General features: G+C 67.1%; 2 protein-coding genes and 1 non-coding gene across 19 annotated transcripts; 2 read left to right on the forward strand and 1 right to left on the reverse strand.

Moving 5' to 3' along the window:
• Window positions 1-710: 710 nt before the first annotated feature.
• PCSK4 (proprotein convertase subtilisin/kexin type 4) lies at window positions 711-10,040 on the reverse strand. Of its 17 annotated transcripts, none has more exons than XM_045990847.1 (16): window positions 9,411-10,040; window positions 8,227-8,347; window positions 6,329-6,433; window positions 4,871-4,963; window positions 4,663-4,791; window positions 4,496-4,572; window positions 4,313-4,401; window positions 4,017-4,189; window positions 3,701-3,913; window positions 3,148-3,248; window positions 2,967-3,070; window positions 2,779-2,896; window positions 2,378-2,599; window positions 2,085-2,209; window positions 1,697-1,819; window positions 711-1,560 (listed from the first exon to the last, which is right to left on the reverse strand). In XM_045990847.1, exons 4-16 carry the CDS (start codon window positions 4,871-4,873, stop codon window positions 1,100-1,102), a joined length of 1,938 nt encoding a protein of 645 aa, XP_045846803.1. In that variant the 5' UTR covers window positions 4,874-4,963; window positions 6,329-6,433; window positions 8,227-8,347; window positions 9,411-10,040; the 3' UTR covers window positions 711-1,099. The 17 variants fall into 17 exon arrangements, 16 of the variants coding, with proteins under 16 accessions (XP_045846803.1, XP_045846796.1, XP_045846793.1 ...); XM_045990840.1 differs by having other exon boundaries at window positions 8,183-8,347; window positions 8,897-10,040; XM_045990837.1 differs by having other exon boundaries at window positions 4,663-4,755; window positions 4,871-4,957; window positions 8,183-8,347; window positions 8,573-10,040.
• On the forward strand, window positions 7,710-12,236 carry REEP6 (receptor accessory protein 6). Its single transcript, XM_045990849.1, has 5 exons — window positions 7,710-7,923; window positions 10,871-10,964; window positions 11,052-11,190; window positions 11,488-11,656; window positions 12,067-12,236. The coding sequence occupies exons 1-5, from the start codon at window positions 7,809-7,811 to the stop codon at window positions 12,102-12,104; spliced, it is 555 nt and encodes a 184-aa protein (XP_045846805.1). The 5' UTR covers window positions 7,710-7,808; the 3' UTR covers window positions 12,105-12,236.
• Window positions 10,048-10,192, forward strand: LOC123933331. The gene has a single exon (XR_006816563.1). It is a non-coding gene; the product is annotated as a U4 spliceosomal RNA (small nuclear RNA).
• Window positions 12,237-14,660: the final 2,424 nt, after the last annotated feature.

A 14,660-nucleotide genomic window follows, 5' to 3' on the forward strand; every position in this document is an offset into this window, starting at 1 on the left:
GCGAAGCAGGTGCCAGGCTTAGGACTGCTGTGCAGGTGACGCGAGGCCCAGCACTCCCGGACACGCACGCTCAGAGGGGCGGGCGTCACGACACAGCCCCGACAGGCCTCCACGGATGGACGGACTGGCCCAATACCTCCGTCCACTCGGCCAAGAACACGAGCGAGGCGCCACGCGCCGCCGCGGGGACGGACCCCGAGTCCACGACGCTCAGGGCGGGAAGCGGACCCAGGAGGCGCCACACCGTGGGCGTCCACGCGTGCGACACGCCCAGCCCAGGCTCGTGCATGGACAGGGAGCGGGGAAAATCCAGCTTGGGGTGAGCGAAAGCAACATACCTGCAGCCGCGACCTCCCCAGCCTCCGCACGACCCTGGGGGAGCTGAAAAGGAGGATAATCTCTAACCCAGCCCTCCGTGGGGGACCGTCCCTGAAAGCCCGCTTTGGCCTTAAAGAGCAGCCCGCCCGCAGGCTGGAGGGGCCTCCAGGGGAGCTAGGGAGGCGGCAGGTCGCCCGCCGTGGAGTCCACCACAGCTGGCCCTCCCCGAGCCGGGCGCGCCCCCTTGCCCCTGCAGACCGCTGGGTCCTCCAGGGCCTGACGTCTGCGAGAAGACGGTTTCCGCTCGGGCACAGAGGAAACCGGGACCCTGCCATGGGGGCGGGGTGGGTAGGGGGGCTGCCCCTGCCCCAAAGGAGACTGCAGACTTGGTACCTCCTATTCAACCTTTATTTGCAAACTCCGACGTCGGATGTGGTGCCTGAGACTCCGGATGGCGTCATGGGATCCCCTGGCCCCTCCCACCCACTGAGGGGGCTGGGAAGGGAGGGTGGTCACAGCACGACCTCGGCCCTGCCCCACCCCACCCCCAACCCCAACCCCAAACTGCGTAACTAGACTTTTCTCTCTCTCTCTTTCACCTGGACCTGCCCATTTCGGGTCCAGGATTCTGTGCAGGCCGCCCCTGGCCCGAGGCCTCGGTGGTCACCCAAGGCCTTCTCGGGGTAGGCTCTGGCATCCCCAGCCCGGGTTCCAGTCCGAAGCAAAGGAGCAGGACAGCGGTGCCTGCCCAGGCCTGTGTCTGCCCCCTCGTCAGATGGCTCTAGGTTCCCGCCAGCAGCCGGCCCTGGGGTGGCGATGGGGGGGGCCCGGCCCGGAGGAGGCTCCCACACGGCGGCAGGCAGCTTCCACACAGGACGCTGCGGAGGAAGGGGCTCCCCAAGGCCATGGCCAACAAGGCCAGCACCACAGCCTGGGCTGGGCCACGGTGGCAGCTGGGCTGGGCCACTGCGGTGGGCTGGGGGGTGCTGTTGGGAGGCACGGGTCCTGAGCAGGAGCCCCGAAGCTCGTCCAGCGTGTACGACGGGGGGCAGGTGGTGCAGTTGAGCGGGGACCCCCCGCGGCAGGTGTAGCAGGAGGCGTGGCAGCTGGAGCAGATGCGTAGGGTGGGTGTCGCCGAGCGCCCAGGCCCGGGGGTCACTGCCTGCTGGGTGTGGCTGAAGTACCTCGGAGGGCAGTAGGCCAGGCAGAGGTGGCCCAGGATGTAGGCGGGGCTGTGGCATTCTGTACGGGGGACACATCCGCCTGGGCGTGAGGCCGAGGCCCATCGCCCCGCTGCCATCCCGCCCCAGGCTGCACACGCACACTGCCCGCTGCTGCCGCCGCCCAGCGGGCAGGCCGGGCCCTGCCAGGCACTCACCCTGGCACAGCCCCTCCGTGTCCCGCTGCACACACGCGCTGCTGGTCACCTGGGGGCCGGAGGGCCGCGCGGTCATGTCCTCGGCCGTCCCGTAGAGCAGCAGCGTGTAGCGGTACAGTGTCCCTGGGCAGGGGTTGCGGTGGGCACGGGGAGGAGGGGGAGAGGCTGTTAGCCGCCTGGTCCTGCCCTTTTGGGCCCCTCTCCCCAGCCCACCCCGAGCTGGAGTCCCTGACCCCGAAGGCGCCCGGGCTGAGCATCACTGACTGGGCGCACTCGGCGCCAGACGCACCCGCCCAGTCTCCCAGGGAGACTGCCAGGAGCCCCTTGGCAGTGGGGTGCCCGGGAGGTCCCCCCGAGCCCGAGGCCGCAGCCTGCCTATAGCTCTCACCCGTGTTGAAATAGTAGCCCTTGTTTTCCAGGCCCAGAGTCCACAAGCCCTGCGGGTCCTCATCCCAGAAGTGGGTGGACATGAAGATCCAGTTGTTGTAGCCTTGGCCGCTGACATCCAAGGGTCTGGGACGGGCGGCAGGGAGTGGGGTGGAGGCGGGTCACGTGCTGGTGCCTGGGGGGGCTCCCACAGCGGGCGGGGAGCTGAGCCGGGCGCCCAGCCAGCGCGGACCCGCCCAGACCGGCCGGACCCCGCGGTGCGCACCCGCCACCAGCCCGGCCCTCCGCCGGTACCTGATGGCCACGAGTGTGGAGCGGGTGCCCATGGGGCTGGTGAGCGAGATCTCCAGGTCCCCGCGGCGGCTGTAGGACAGCGACAGCCGCACCTGCACGTGCTCCAGCGAGCGGATGTAGTTGGCGCGGCCCGCGCAGGCCGACACCTTCTTCCGCACTCGCATCAGCGGCAGGATGGGGCTGGGGGCGGCGTGGGGGGTGAGGGCCCCTCCTGCGGGCCTGCTGGGGGGATGGGCAGCCAGCAGGCGGGGTCTGGGCTCAGTTCGGGGGGCCCAATCTCTCCTCTGAGAGATGGGGAAGCCGAGGCCTCGGGACCCGCCCCCCCCATGGCAACGAAGGGTGCGGGGAGGTGCCGGGGAGCCGGCGGGGGGGGGGGGGGTGCGGCTGAGGAGGGCGCTCACGTGGGGGTGTGTACAACCCGGATGACGCATTTCTGCTGGGGCCGCGTGGGCAGCCACGTCCGAGCCATGTCCACCAGCAGCCTGGCGTCCAGCAGCCCGTAGCCGTAGTGGTGGCTCACTGCGTGGAGGGGCGGTCATCACTCTCCGCGGACGGGGCCCCCCGGTCCCTCCGGCCGGCCCTGCCTCACCTTGGCGCCCGACGCCGTTGGTCCTCCAGTCCTCAGCCTGGAGCTGTGCTGGCCTGGACGCCCGGACCACCAGGTGCTGCATGTCCCTCCAGGTCAAGAACGGGCTGGGGGCAGGCGGGGCAGGTGAGCCGGGGCCGTGTGGCGGAAGAGGGCGGGAAGCGGGCGCCCCTCCGTCACCTACTTGGCCTCCAGAGCCAGGGCGATCATGCCCGCAGCCAGCGGCGCCGACGCCGAGGTGCCCGTGTGTTTGTCCGTGCATTGGTGGTGCAGGTCTGTGGTGACCTATGGGGGGGGCAGACACGGGCACTTGGGGGCCTGGTACCCGTGAAAACCCAGGCTGGGTTCGAGAAGGTACCGCGGAGATCCCGCCAAGAATAGGGCCCTGAGGGCCCCCCAGGTCACACACCGGGGGAGCCGGCCCTGCCTGGAAGACAGGAGAGCGTGTGAGGGGCTGTCACGGGACAGCCCTGGGAGGAGGGGAAGTGGGGGGCAGGAGGGAAGGTGGAGCAGGAGGGAAGGTGGGGAGAGGGGACAGGTAGAATGGGAGGAGAGAAAAACATGCAGGAAGGAGGACGGGACAGTTGGGGAGGGGGCAGGGGACATTTGGGGAGGAGGGCAGGGGATAGGCGGGGACAGGCAGGAAGAGGGCAGGGGACAGGTGCGGAGGGGACAGGGGACAGTCGGGAAGGGGCAGGGGCTAGGCAGGGAGGGAGCAGACCCAGCAGGGCACTCACGATCTGCGGGTCGGCGGCCACGCCGCTGCTGTAGGTGGTGGTGAGCGTGGAGGCGCAGGCCTCGCTGTACCAGGGCACGCGGCCGTGCCGGGTGGTGCTGCCCACCGAGAGCGTGTGGATGCTGTTGGTGTAGCCGTCACAGTTGCAGTTGTCATAGTGCAGGCCGCCGTTGCCCGACGCCCAGACGAAGAGCGTGCCCAGCCCACCACGGCCCTGCACACAGGGACAGGGGGACCGGGCTGGGGGCGTCGGCCTGGAGAGCAGGCCCAGGCCCGCCCAGGCCCTCCGAGGCCCCGAGGCCCCGGGGTGCGCTCACCTTGGTCACGCCGCGCCTGAAGGCCTCCCGGGTGAGGATGCCTGGGCCGTCCACGGTGCGGCCGTCGTCCTCGGGGCCCCAGCTGGCGCTGTAGATGTGAATGTGCTGCGGCTGCAGGCTCAGTGACTGCGCCTCGATGACGTCCGTGATGGTGCCGTCCAGCATGCGCACGCCTGCGCGGGAGGCGGCGGCAGGGGGCGTCAGGCCTCGGGGACGGTCCCACTGCACCCCCACCCCCGTGGGCCTGGATCCCCCAGAGGTGCCTCCCCGGGGTGCACGAGCCAGACCCCGCGTACCTCCGATGCGGGCATTGTAGGCGACGCCCGCGCCGCAGAACCCGTTGTTTGCTGTGGCCGCCACCTCCCCAGCACAGCGGGTCCCATGCCTGGGGCCAAGGCGAGAGGGGAGCCCGTTAGAGCCCCTCGCCGGCTCCCGCCAGGCACTGCCTGCCCTCACACCCCGGAGGGTGCCAGGCTCACCGGTTCTCATCACTGGGCGTGTATCGCGGCTGGGGGTCTGGGTCGTAGTCGTTGAAGTCGTAGCTGGCCAGGGGGTCCTGGGGGCGCAGGGGGGACGTGAGGGGTGGGGGCCGGCCGTGGGACCCGGGGCAGCCTCCACCCCTGCACACGGGACCCCACAGCCTCACGTAGTTGGCCCAGAGGTCCGGGTGGTCCTTCTCGATGCCGTCGTCCAGGACAGAGACCACAACGCCCTGGCCCGACAGCCCCTGGCTCCAGGCCTGTAGAATGTTCAGGTCCGGCTGCACCTTGTTGTTCTGTGCGAGGCAGGAGCGCCGGGGTCAAGGGCGCTCTGGCCGCCCCCCCCACCCGTCCCCCCCAGCCCAGCCGCCTCACCATGTACCACTGCTTGGGGAACCAGGGGTCCGTGGGCACCACCACTGAGCGCTTCACCCGCCGCCGCAGCGTCTGCTGCTCGAACCACTGCACCTGGAGGCAGACGCACACTGCAGGCGCCGCCGGGCCCACAAGCCGGCCCCCTCCACCCACGCCTCTCCCGGGGCCGGCCCCTCCCCGTCTGCCCCACCGATGCCCGGCCAAAGGGCCTGGGGCTGCTTCTACGGTGGACGGGCCTCGCCCCCAGGTCCTCCAAGGGGAGATCTCTGGTAGGGTCACAGCTTGGTGGGATGTGTCCCGGTTGCCTGCTGCCTGTTCTGGGTCCCTCAAGGTGTGGGACAGGACCCGGGACCTTGTGTCTGCTGAGGCTACTCTCTGGGGTCCCCACGTGCCTGGGGCTCTGCCTGCAGAGGGGACCAAGGTCCTCAGATCACCAGTCCCCTGGGCCCACTGACATGTGGCTACTGCTCTTTAAGTCCAAGCCTGCCCCTTTCCTAGTCCCTGTTCTAGATCCTTCTGCCCAAGACCTGCCCATCTCCCCCCACCTATGTAGAGGCCATTTCTACTCCTCCTCCCCACCGCTTGCAAGACATCCCTGGATGACCATACCTGCCTCCTCCCTGGTTCCCCCTCTGCCCTCATCCCTCTCTACAACACCGTAGCATCACCCCTGCTGAGACCCTCCCATGCTGCCCCCCTCTCCAGGGACCACAAAGCTCTGCTTTATCTGGCCCTCACCAGCTTCCCTCTGCTACAGCCACAGCGGCTCCCTCACCCCGGGACCTTTGCACATGCTGTTCTGCCTGGCCCAGACTGTTCTTCCTCAGACCTCTGCCACCCCCCAAAACCAGTTCACGTGCCCACGCCCCCATCTCAGTAATGGGGTAATCGTCTCTCCATCTGTCCAGCTTCAGACTTGGAAGCTGGCCCTGATTTCTCTCTGTCCCCCAAATCCAGTGCATTGGCAAACCCCATCAGGAAACAGCAACTTCTGTCCCCAGTGCTCCCAGTGGGTTTCAAGTACGGAGCCTCTTGCCTCCTGCTGATCAGTCCTGGGGCCCAGCCCACACCCCAGCAAGCCTCCTGAGGCCTTGAGACTCAGCCTCGACCCCCAACTCCCCAACTTGGCACCCCTCTGAGCCTCTCACAGTCTCACTGGGTGACTTCAGGCAGGATTCCCACTCTGGAGCCATTGCTTCTGTCCTAAAAAAGGCCACTTCCCTTCCCATGGTACCCGCCGTCTTTATGGAGTACAGAGGAATCCTGATCTTTCGGGGTGAGATAGAGGAGGGGAGTTGGGGGGCAACAAGGAATGTGGACAGCAGGCCGGCCCCGAGGTGAGCGCAGCACCCCTTGGGAGCCCGTTGCTCTCCACAGGCGGGAAGGGGACACCAAGTGGAAACCCAGAGAGCAGGTGACTTGAATAACAGGAGGCCAAGGCCCCCAGGCCAGGCTCACCTTGGGGTCTTTCTTTAGGCGCAGGCGATGGCCCCAGTGTGGGGTCAGGGACTGCTGGGCCACGCCCCGGTGCCGCAGGTGGTAGTAGAGCCCGTCAGGAAAGATCTGGGAACGTGGGGAAGCATCCGCAACCATGGCGCCCGGCTCCGAGAGGGAGCCCCCCAGGACAGTGGCCCACACCTCTTGCTTGCGTCCTCCCCCAGCCAGGTGCCCTCTGGAGGTCCCAGGATCTAAAGCTGGTCGAGGCGAGGGGCTGGGGGGGGGGGGGGGGTTCTTGATAGCCCTCCCGTCTCCGGGCTCTGGGGTGGTCCAGCCCCGTCCCCCGCCCTCCTGTCCTTTGGGGCCCTACCCACCTGCCCCAGGTTGACGAAGCCAAATTTGCGCGCCAGGCGCTCGGCCTCCCGGTAACCCTGGGACACCCGCACGGCCCAGCTGCTGACATAGATGGGGGCCCGGGCCGAGGACCACCCCACAGGCAGTGGGCCGACGAGGGCCAGGGCCAGGGCCACTGCGAGGCGCAGCCAGAGCGCAGTCCGGGCGGGCCGCATGGCGGCGGGGGCGGGGCCGGGCCGGGGCCTCCGAAAGCCCCTCCCCCTGGCCAAACCGCCGAGTCAGCCCAGGCGCCCGCCCCGCCCCCGAGGCCATAGCAACCCCTGGAAGGCTTCAACTCCCAGAGGGCCTTGCGGCTCTCCCTTGAGGAGCGCGAAGATCCGGCCGAGGTTGGGGGGGACCTACGCCTGCCCCGGTCTCCCGCGGACCCAAATCCTCTGGAGCCTCGGTCTCCCCGATTTGGACAGTGACCAAATCCTCCGACCAAGAGAAGCTGCTTCCCCGTTGCTAGCCGTGGCCCCGCCCTTTGTCTGGCCCCGCCCACTTTCGTGCACACCCCTCCCTCTTGAATCAGCCCTGCCTCCTGCCCCGTCCAACCGGACTTGTTCTTCCCAGTAAGTCCCGCCTCCTGAATTTAGCTCCGTCCCATCCCCCTGCCCTGAGATTCTGGTCCTCTTCCTTTATGATCAGCCCCGCCCCTCCCCTGTTCTCGCCAATCAGCTCTGGTCTTTCTCTGGGTCCTCCCACCAGCTCCGCCCCCACACCAGCTCAGCCAATAATCCCCGGCCATGACCCCGCCCCTCCAATCCTCTACGTCCCGCCCCCGCTCCGCCAATCGGCATCCTCTGCCTCCGCGCCCCGCCCCCTTCTCCCGGAGTCGCGGCTGCGGCGGCCGCGGCCCGCCAGAGGGCCATGCGGCAGGGGAGACGGGGCAGGCCCCACCTCCTTTGTCCGCCCTGCCCTCCCATTGGCCAGAGCGGGGGGCAGGGGGCGGAGACCATCTCGGGGGCGGAGACCAGCCCGGGGGCGGAGACCAGCCCGGGGGCGGAGCCGAGCTGCTCGCGCCTGGGGAAGGCGGCACGCGCGCTGCGGGGCCGGTGCGCGGGGCAGCGGTCGAGCTCGGGCTGCCAGCCCCGGGCCCGCCGGTGCCATGGACGGCCTGCGCCAGCGCTTCGAGCGCCTTCTGGAACAGAGGAACTTGGCCACCGAAGCGCTAGGGGCTCTCGAAGCCAAGACAGGTGTCGACAAGCGGTACTTGGCCGCGGGTGAGCCGTCCGGGGCGCTGGGGGCCGTTGCCCCATTTCGCCATCGGGCACATCGAGGTCCTGGGGCGCCTGGGTCCAGGACCTGACCCTTTCCGGCCGGCGCCTTCTGCGGGGTCCGGGCTCCGACGGCGGGGCGCACCCCACTGTCCCCGCAGGGAGACGGAGATCCTGGGGAGGGGTCGTGGACCCCTTCGCATCTGCCTGCGGCCTCTCCCCTGCCCCGCGGTGCGATATCGGGCGAGTGTCACCCCTGAATTACCTCCACTCCCGTCCTCGGGTCCGGAGGCCGTCGCTGCCTCTTACCTGGTGGCCCTGGGTGACCGCCAGGCCAAAGTCCGGTTCTTCCAGTTGCTCTGTGTGCCCTGGGGGAGGCAGCCAGTGCCCTGGAAGTCTTGCCACACCCCGGTCCCTCGTGGAGCCCTGCCTGGAAGCAAGTGTAGAGATCTTACGGCTTTTCCATTTTTTCGCCAACGATGCTGCTCCAGGCCAGGAGGGGAAGGGTCATTCCCATCTCTCCTCTCTCCGTTGTTTTCCTGCCAGTACCCTCCCTTGGCCTGCCCTCTCCCTCTCCTCCCCAACGGCTTCGGCCCACTGTGCATGAATGGTTGCGCTGGGTTGTTTGACGGCGGTGGTGGAGTTGGAGAAATACCGGAGGGGGGACCCTAGAGACGAGGTCCGGCTGCTCCGGCCTGTGAGGGACCATCCTGGGATGGAGTAGCCTGGCTGATGGTCCAGCTTCTCCAGCCCAGTAAAGCCTCTTCCTTTCTTCCTCAGTGACCTTGGGTGGCCCCTGGCAGGCTCCCCGACTGTCTGGCGAGCACTCCTTAAGTGCCTTCCCCCCTCTTCTTCCGCATCCCAGGCCCATCAGCACTGCGACCTCTTCCAGGAAGCCCCCTGGAATGGGCCACAGGGACACTTTGTCCAGACCTGGCAGGGGGCTTTGGGTGACGACGGGGGTATATATTTGGGGCACCTTATGTGCGCAGATCCGCAGCGGCCTCTTTCCTTCCGTTTCCCTCAGCCGGGGTATTCCCGTGCCCCGCAGCAGCCGGGGAAAGGTCCGCATTTACTGATTTACTGCCCCAGGCTTCCTGTTCCCAACCAGGTTGGTGCAGCCAGGAACCTGACCCTGGGAGCAGGCCCTGACTTCTCTGCCGACTTTCCACACCCTTGGTACCCGTGGGCAGGAAATTTAGGTCATAGAACACCGGGGAGGGGCCTGTGGGGAGGCCGGGAGTCACAGGGAGGAAACTGAGGCGAGAGGGTTTGAGGCTTTGCGGTAGGCCGCCTTTGCCACCTGCCCAGTCTGGAGCATCCCGCCCTCCCTAACCGCCCCACCCCCAAGCCCCATCTGTTGCTGAACTCTGGGGCTGTGCCCTCCCCCGTGTCCAAGGTCACCTGCCCTTTGCTGAGGCTGCAGGAATAGGGATCGAGGGGAGAGGTGCCCTAGGAAAGCCGCTCCCCCCGCCTAGCCATTTCCCCCTCACCCAGGTGTGGGAACTCTTGAACCGCAGCCGCCCCAAACGATCAAATCCCCAGCCCAGATCACAAAGGAGGAAACCCAGAGGAGGCAGTGACCAGCGACTCCTCAACTGGGGAGGCTTCCCTCCTGCTTCTGACCCCAGGCCCCGGGGATAAAGACTAATGCAGGTGGAAGGAAGGCGGGGGGACTCTGGCCTTTGCTACCCAAGTGACCTCTGTCTCTGCAGATAACAGCCTGGGGGAGGGGGCAGGCTCTGTGAGTGACCTTAGGCCTTACTTCCCCGCTTCCCATGTTGTTCTGGCCCATGAGCCCCAGCGGGGAACTGCCAGGACCTGCCCCACGAATCACTTAATCAGCGCGGTGTGTACCATTACTGCCTTCAGAGCAGGTCGCGCTCCTGGCCCCCGGCTCCCCTAACAGTGTTTTCTCGAAGCCCTCATCGCTGGGAACGTGCGTGTGTGCCTAGAGGTGCTCAGTAAACATGTAGACAGGGGCCACCCCTCTGTGGAATGGTATTTAGCTATCCCCATGGCAACCTCGGGAGGCAGGGCCATTACTGCCCCTTTGACAGATGGGGAAACTGAGGCTCCAGGCCGTGAGACTTGCGTGGTGTCACGTGGTGGGTGGAAAAGCAGAGGGCAAGCTTTGCGCAGTGGCAGTATCGTAGCCAATGAGGTTTATCCGAGGCGCGATTATTGCTAATCGAAAAGCAGAGGGCTCTCCGGGGTCTGGGGCACTCTGCTGTGCCTAGCTGTCTCGTACTCAGAAAAGGGTCCTCACACGGGGCCAAGCGGTCCCCCTCCGGACACTGGGCGATGTCTGGGGACATGACGTGGGTGGTTGTCACGACTCGGGCTGCTCCTGGCACCGGTGGGGTGGGGCCAGGCGCGTTGCTCAGCCCCCCAGCGCCCAGGACGCCCCCACAGATGACCCCGCCCGGACTGTCTGAAGGGGTGAGGATGAAAAGCTCCGTTGAGATCAGAGTTACGAACGAACGTTGCCTTTCTCTGCTCCCTGGGAACCAAGCCTTACCGGCAGAGCGGCCTTTCTTTTAGGTTTTCCTCCGATCCCTACATTCGCATGCTCGGCCCTTGTGCCCACCCGTCCCACAGGACCTGGAGTAAGCAGCCACGCTTGCAGGTGGTCACGCACTCATTCAACAAACGTTTACTGGTCGGCCATTCTACCTGTCAGGGCCAAGATCCCCGCCTGCCCTTGGGGGAGCTCATAGTCTGGAGGTTGGGGACAGACTGACCGGGATAACTGGTTACAGACACAGAACATGGGGCTCAGGGCGTGGCGGGGGTCGTCCGCGGGCTGCAGGGGCAGCAGACACATGCTGGAGGGGCCCCGAGGCTTCTGGGGGCGTGGTTGTTGCAGTCTGAGCCTGTGGGGCCAGGAGGCGGCTGGGGGCACCACGGCCCGGCTCGGAGGCGCCGCCCGCCCACACCCTCTCTTCCGCAGGGGCTGCAACTCTCCTAAGCCTGTATCTTCTCTTCGGTTTCGGGGCGTCTCTACTGTGCAATGTAATCGGCTTTGTGTACCCAGCATATGCTTCGTGAGTTCCTGCTGGCCGGCCGGTGCGGGGGGGGGAGGGCGCATCTGGGGGCTGTGGGCGGCCCCTGACTCTGCCCACGTCCCCCAGAATCAAAGCAATCGAGAGCCCAAGCAAAGAGGACGACACTGTGTGGCTCACCTACTGGGTGGTGTACGGCCTGTTCGGGCTGGCCGAGTTCTTCAGCGATCTACTCCTGTCCTGGTTCCCTTTCTACTACGTGGGCAAGGTGGGGGCCCCGGACACACACAGGACTGGGCTGCCTGCTGGGATGCGAGGGGGAGACTCAGCCCCTGTCTGAGGAAGCAGGCCCGACCGATGGGAGAGGTCCAGGCCCCTACCCGAGGGGTGTCTGATGGGGGAGGTCCAGGCCGTCCCCAAGGGGTGTCTGGTGGGGGAGGTCCAGGCCGTCCCCGAGGGGTGTCTGGTGGGGGAGGTCCAGGCCGTCCCCGAGGGGTGTCTGGTGGGGGAGGTCCAGGCCCGTGCCTGAGGGTCACAGAGTGTAACGCTCGCCCTGCACCCACAGTGCGCCTTCCTGTTGTTCTGCATGATCCCGGGACCTTGGAACGGGGCGCACATGCTGTATCATCGCGCCATTCGTCCACTCTTTCTAAAGCATCACGAGGCCGTGGACAGCGTCGTGAGAGAGTTCAGCGGGCGAGCTCTGGACGTGGCAGCGGGAATCACGCGGGACGGTGTGTACTCCCTGGGCGCGGGGCTGTCCGGCTCTCCCAGCGCCGTTTGCCCGTGTCCCAGCCCGCCAGCCGCTGCTCGCTCTCACTGCTGCCTCCTCTGCCCTCGCCCTGACCGGCCTCCCTCCGGCTGGGCCCCTCACTGTCAGCCTCTCTCTCCTTCGCTTTCGGGAACCAGTCCTGCAGACCCTGGCCCGTGGCCGGGCTCTCGTCACCCCCACGGCTGCCCTGGGAGCTGAGCGTACGTAGCCGCCACCCCCCGGGAGGTCGGGCCTATGCATGGGCCACATGGCGTGCGGCGTAGCTAGCTGGCCCCATGGAGGATGGGGGAACCGGCCTGTGTCCCCGCCCCCTGCCCCGGGCCTGCAGGTGCAGCCAGGCCCGCCTCACCCCCGCGGCCGGTCTCTTCGCAGCCAAAGCAAGCGTGAGTCTGCTCCAGAAGGACAACTGAAGGCCTCGCCCAGCGTGTCCACACAGCTGCCGGCTGGTGAGCTGGGGGGCACACGCCAGCCCAAGTCGTCCACGGATTCCTCGGCGCACTCCCGGGTGGGGCCCTCCAGCAGCCCCTCGTCCGGGAGCAAGCCGGCCGCCTCACGTACCACCTTCGGCCCGTCCCTGACCTCCCGGCTGCCTGGCAAGTCCCGGGGCCAGCCTCGGTCGCGGGCCAGCTCCTCCAGCCAGCGGCCCCTGGCTGCTGGCCAGCAGCAGCCCCCGCCACCTGTCACCTCCTCGGGCCACCTCCCGCCGGCCCCTGAGGCCTCAGGCTCCACCGCGCTGCGCCCCAGCCCCTCCTCCAGCCAGGCCCCCCCCATCGTGCAGCCCCCCAACAAAGCCTCGGATGGGCCCGAGGACCCGGCCCCCGAGGCCTCCCAGTCTGGCGGACAGCAGGAGAAGGGGCCCTCGACGCAGTCCAACAGCAGCAGCTCGGACACCGAGCTGCCCGTCTCCGGCCCGTCCGAGTCCTCCCTGGAGCCCACCTCTGAGTCCAGCACGGAGGTCACCTGCCACTGGACCCACCCCGGACACCCGCTGCGGTGCCTGCAACATTGCTGGCGGCTGAGACGCCTAGCCTGCTAGCGAGGGCTCAATAAAGCTCCCGGGACCCACCTGGTCTGGCCGTTGGTCCCGCCTGTGCGCCGTTGGGGCCGGTGGAGGCCTGGGCCAGGGAGGAGGGATGCAGGGTGGCCGGGGCTCCGCTTGAGGAACCGGAGGTGGGACAGCTACGCCCACCTGCCTGGGGCCAAGGAGGCTCCCAGAGGACAATGGGACAAGCCATCACTTGGGGCAGGGGATCTGGGCCGGTCAGGGTTGGGGGTGCGCAGGGGGACGAAGGAGGAGACTCGCCAAGCCTTTAGCTGCTGCGGCGGCCTGGAGCCGCTCCCACGGGACCTCTGGGAGCCTGTGTCCTCTGCGCACCGGAGGCCTCTCCCGCCCACCTCCCCAGCTGGCTCCCGGGGGTGGCCGTGGCCATTCGCTTCGGCCTGTGCCCCCTGCAAGCGGTGTGGGGCCTGGGGCGGAGGAAGCCTTCGGTAAAGGGGGGTGCTGGCGGTTACCATCAGAGGGGGTTCACGGAAGCGGGGAGGAGGGCGACGGGTGGCACGGACGGCCCACAGTTGGTCTCTGCTTTGACACCGGCGTGGCCCTCGTCCTAAAACCAGGCCAACACCCAAGGAGGGTGCGGATCCCGCTGCACGGCTACAGATGCGGAAAGCAAACTCAGCCCAGCGGCCTGTTAGCAAGATGGAACACCCCCTATTTGGGGTCAGGCTCCTGGAGGCAGAGCCGGGAAGCTGTGGGGGGTGAGTGAGAGGAGCCGAGCTGGGAGGTGGTCTCAGCTGGGGGCGCAGGACCTGGAGTGCGGGACCTGTAGGGGGCCGGGTGGCTGGTCCCCAGCCTCTGCCAGTCCTGAGTCCCAGCACCCCCAAGAGGGTCTGTAACCCTGGGGCACCTCCCATCGCACAGAGGCAAGTCCCTAGCCGGACATCTGCAGTCACAGCGAGGAAGGACCTGGGGCCCCGCAGTGTCCGCCACGGTCTGCCCCTCCCCGACAAGGGCTGCTTCTCCAAGACTCCGGGTGATCACGACTTCTTTTTTTTTTAAGATTTATTTCTTTGCTAGAGAGTGAGGTTGTGCAGAAGCAGGGGCAGAGGGAGCGGGAGAGAGTCTCAGGCAGACTCCCTGCTGGGCGCCACCCTGAGATCACGGCCTGAGCCCAAATCAGGATTCGGACACTTAACCGACCGAGCCCGCGGGCGCCCCGGTCACAGCTTCTGGTGGAAACACACGGGGGAGCGTTAGCAGGGCGCTGGCAAGGCTGTAACTCCGTGGTTCTCAACCGGGGATAACCTCGCCCCAGGGACACTGGACGGCGTGCAAAGACACTGTCCGTGGCCGCGCTGCCTCCCATGGGCATGGACACGTCCTCCCCGTTCCTGCCAGAGCAGGCCCGGCTTGTCTGCAGCTGGTGGTGGCCACCTGTCCCCTGCCTGCGTCCTCACCCTTGAGAATGCCAGTGAAGGAGGAGGGAGCACTGAGGGCTGCCAGTGGTCCAATGCATTCATGAGCTCATTCAGCAAATATTGAGCGCCCACTGTATGCCAGGCCCTGCTGCAACAGTCACCGGTACAGTAATGGCCCAGAGAGAAGAATCGCTGCTCCTGAGGATAAGGGGAGGTGGCAAGTGTGAAAGATACTTATGTCAGAGGAAGGTGAGCGTTGGGGGCCGCGACGCAGAGTTGGGAGTCGGTGGCAGCCGTGGCGTGAACGGCCCGAGAAAGACGCGTCTGCAGAAGTGGCATTTGAGTGGAGGCGTGAAGGAGACAGGAAAGTCAGGTCAGGGGCCTGGGGCTCGTGAAAGCCAGGGCAAACATGGCTGGGCAGAGAGAAAAGCACACGCAAAGGTCCTGGGGCGGGACTATGCCTGGCAGGTTAGAGGAAGAGTGCCGTGGGCAGGGTGGCTGGAGCTGAATGAGTGACGGGGAGAGAGGAGGTGAGTGGGTGAGGCGGA

Source organism: Meles meles, chromosome 20 (assembly GCF_922984935.1).
Source record: "Meles meles chromosome 20, mMelMel3.1 paternal haplotype, whole genome shotgun sequence".
Taxonomy (NCBI): domain Eukaryota; kingdom Metazoa; phylum Chordata; class Mammalia; order Carnivora; family Mustelidae; genus Meles; species Meles meles.

Bases quoted from the DNA above. Each gene is read 5' to 3' on its own strand.
- REEP6 (XM_045990849.1), top strand. From the start codon at position 7,809: ATGGACGGCCTGCGCCAGCGCTTCGAGCGCCTTCTGGAACAGAGGAAC. The intron at 11,191-11,487 runs GTGGGGGCCCCG...CTGCACCCACAG, and splicing joins CTTTCTACTACGTGGGCAAG to TGCGCCTTCCTGTTGTTCTG. The intron at 11,657-12,066 runs GTGTGTACTCCC...GTCTCTTCGCAG, and splicing joins AGCGGGAATCACGCGGGACG to CCAAAGCAAGCGTGAGTCTG.
- PCSK4 (XM_045990832.1), bottom strand. From the start codon at position 8,989: ATGCGGACCTTTCCCCGGCTGCTGCGGGGCACGGGAATACCCCGGCTG. The intron at 4,792-4,870 runs GTGAGGCGGCTG...TGCCTCGCACAG, and splicing joins TCCCCAAGCAGTGGTACATG to AACAACAAGGTGCAGCCGGA. The intron at 3,249-3,700 runs GTGAGTGCCCTG...CCCCCCCCATAG, and splicing joins TGGCCGCCGACCCGCAGATC to GTCACCACAGACCTGCACCA.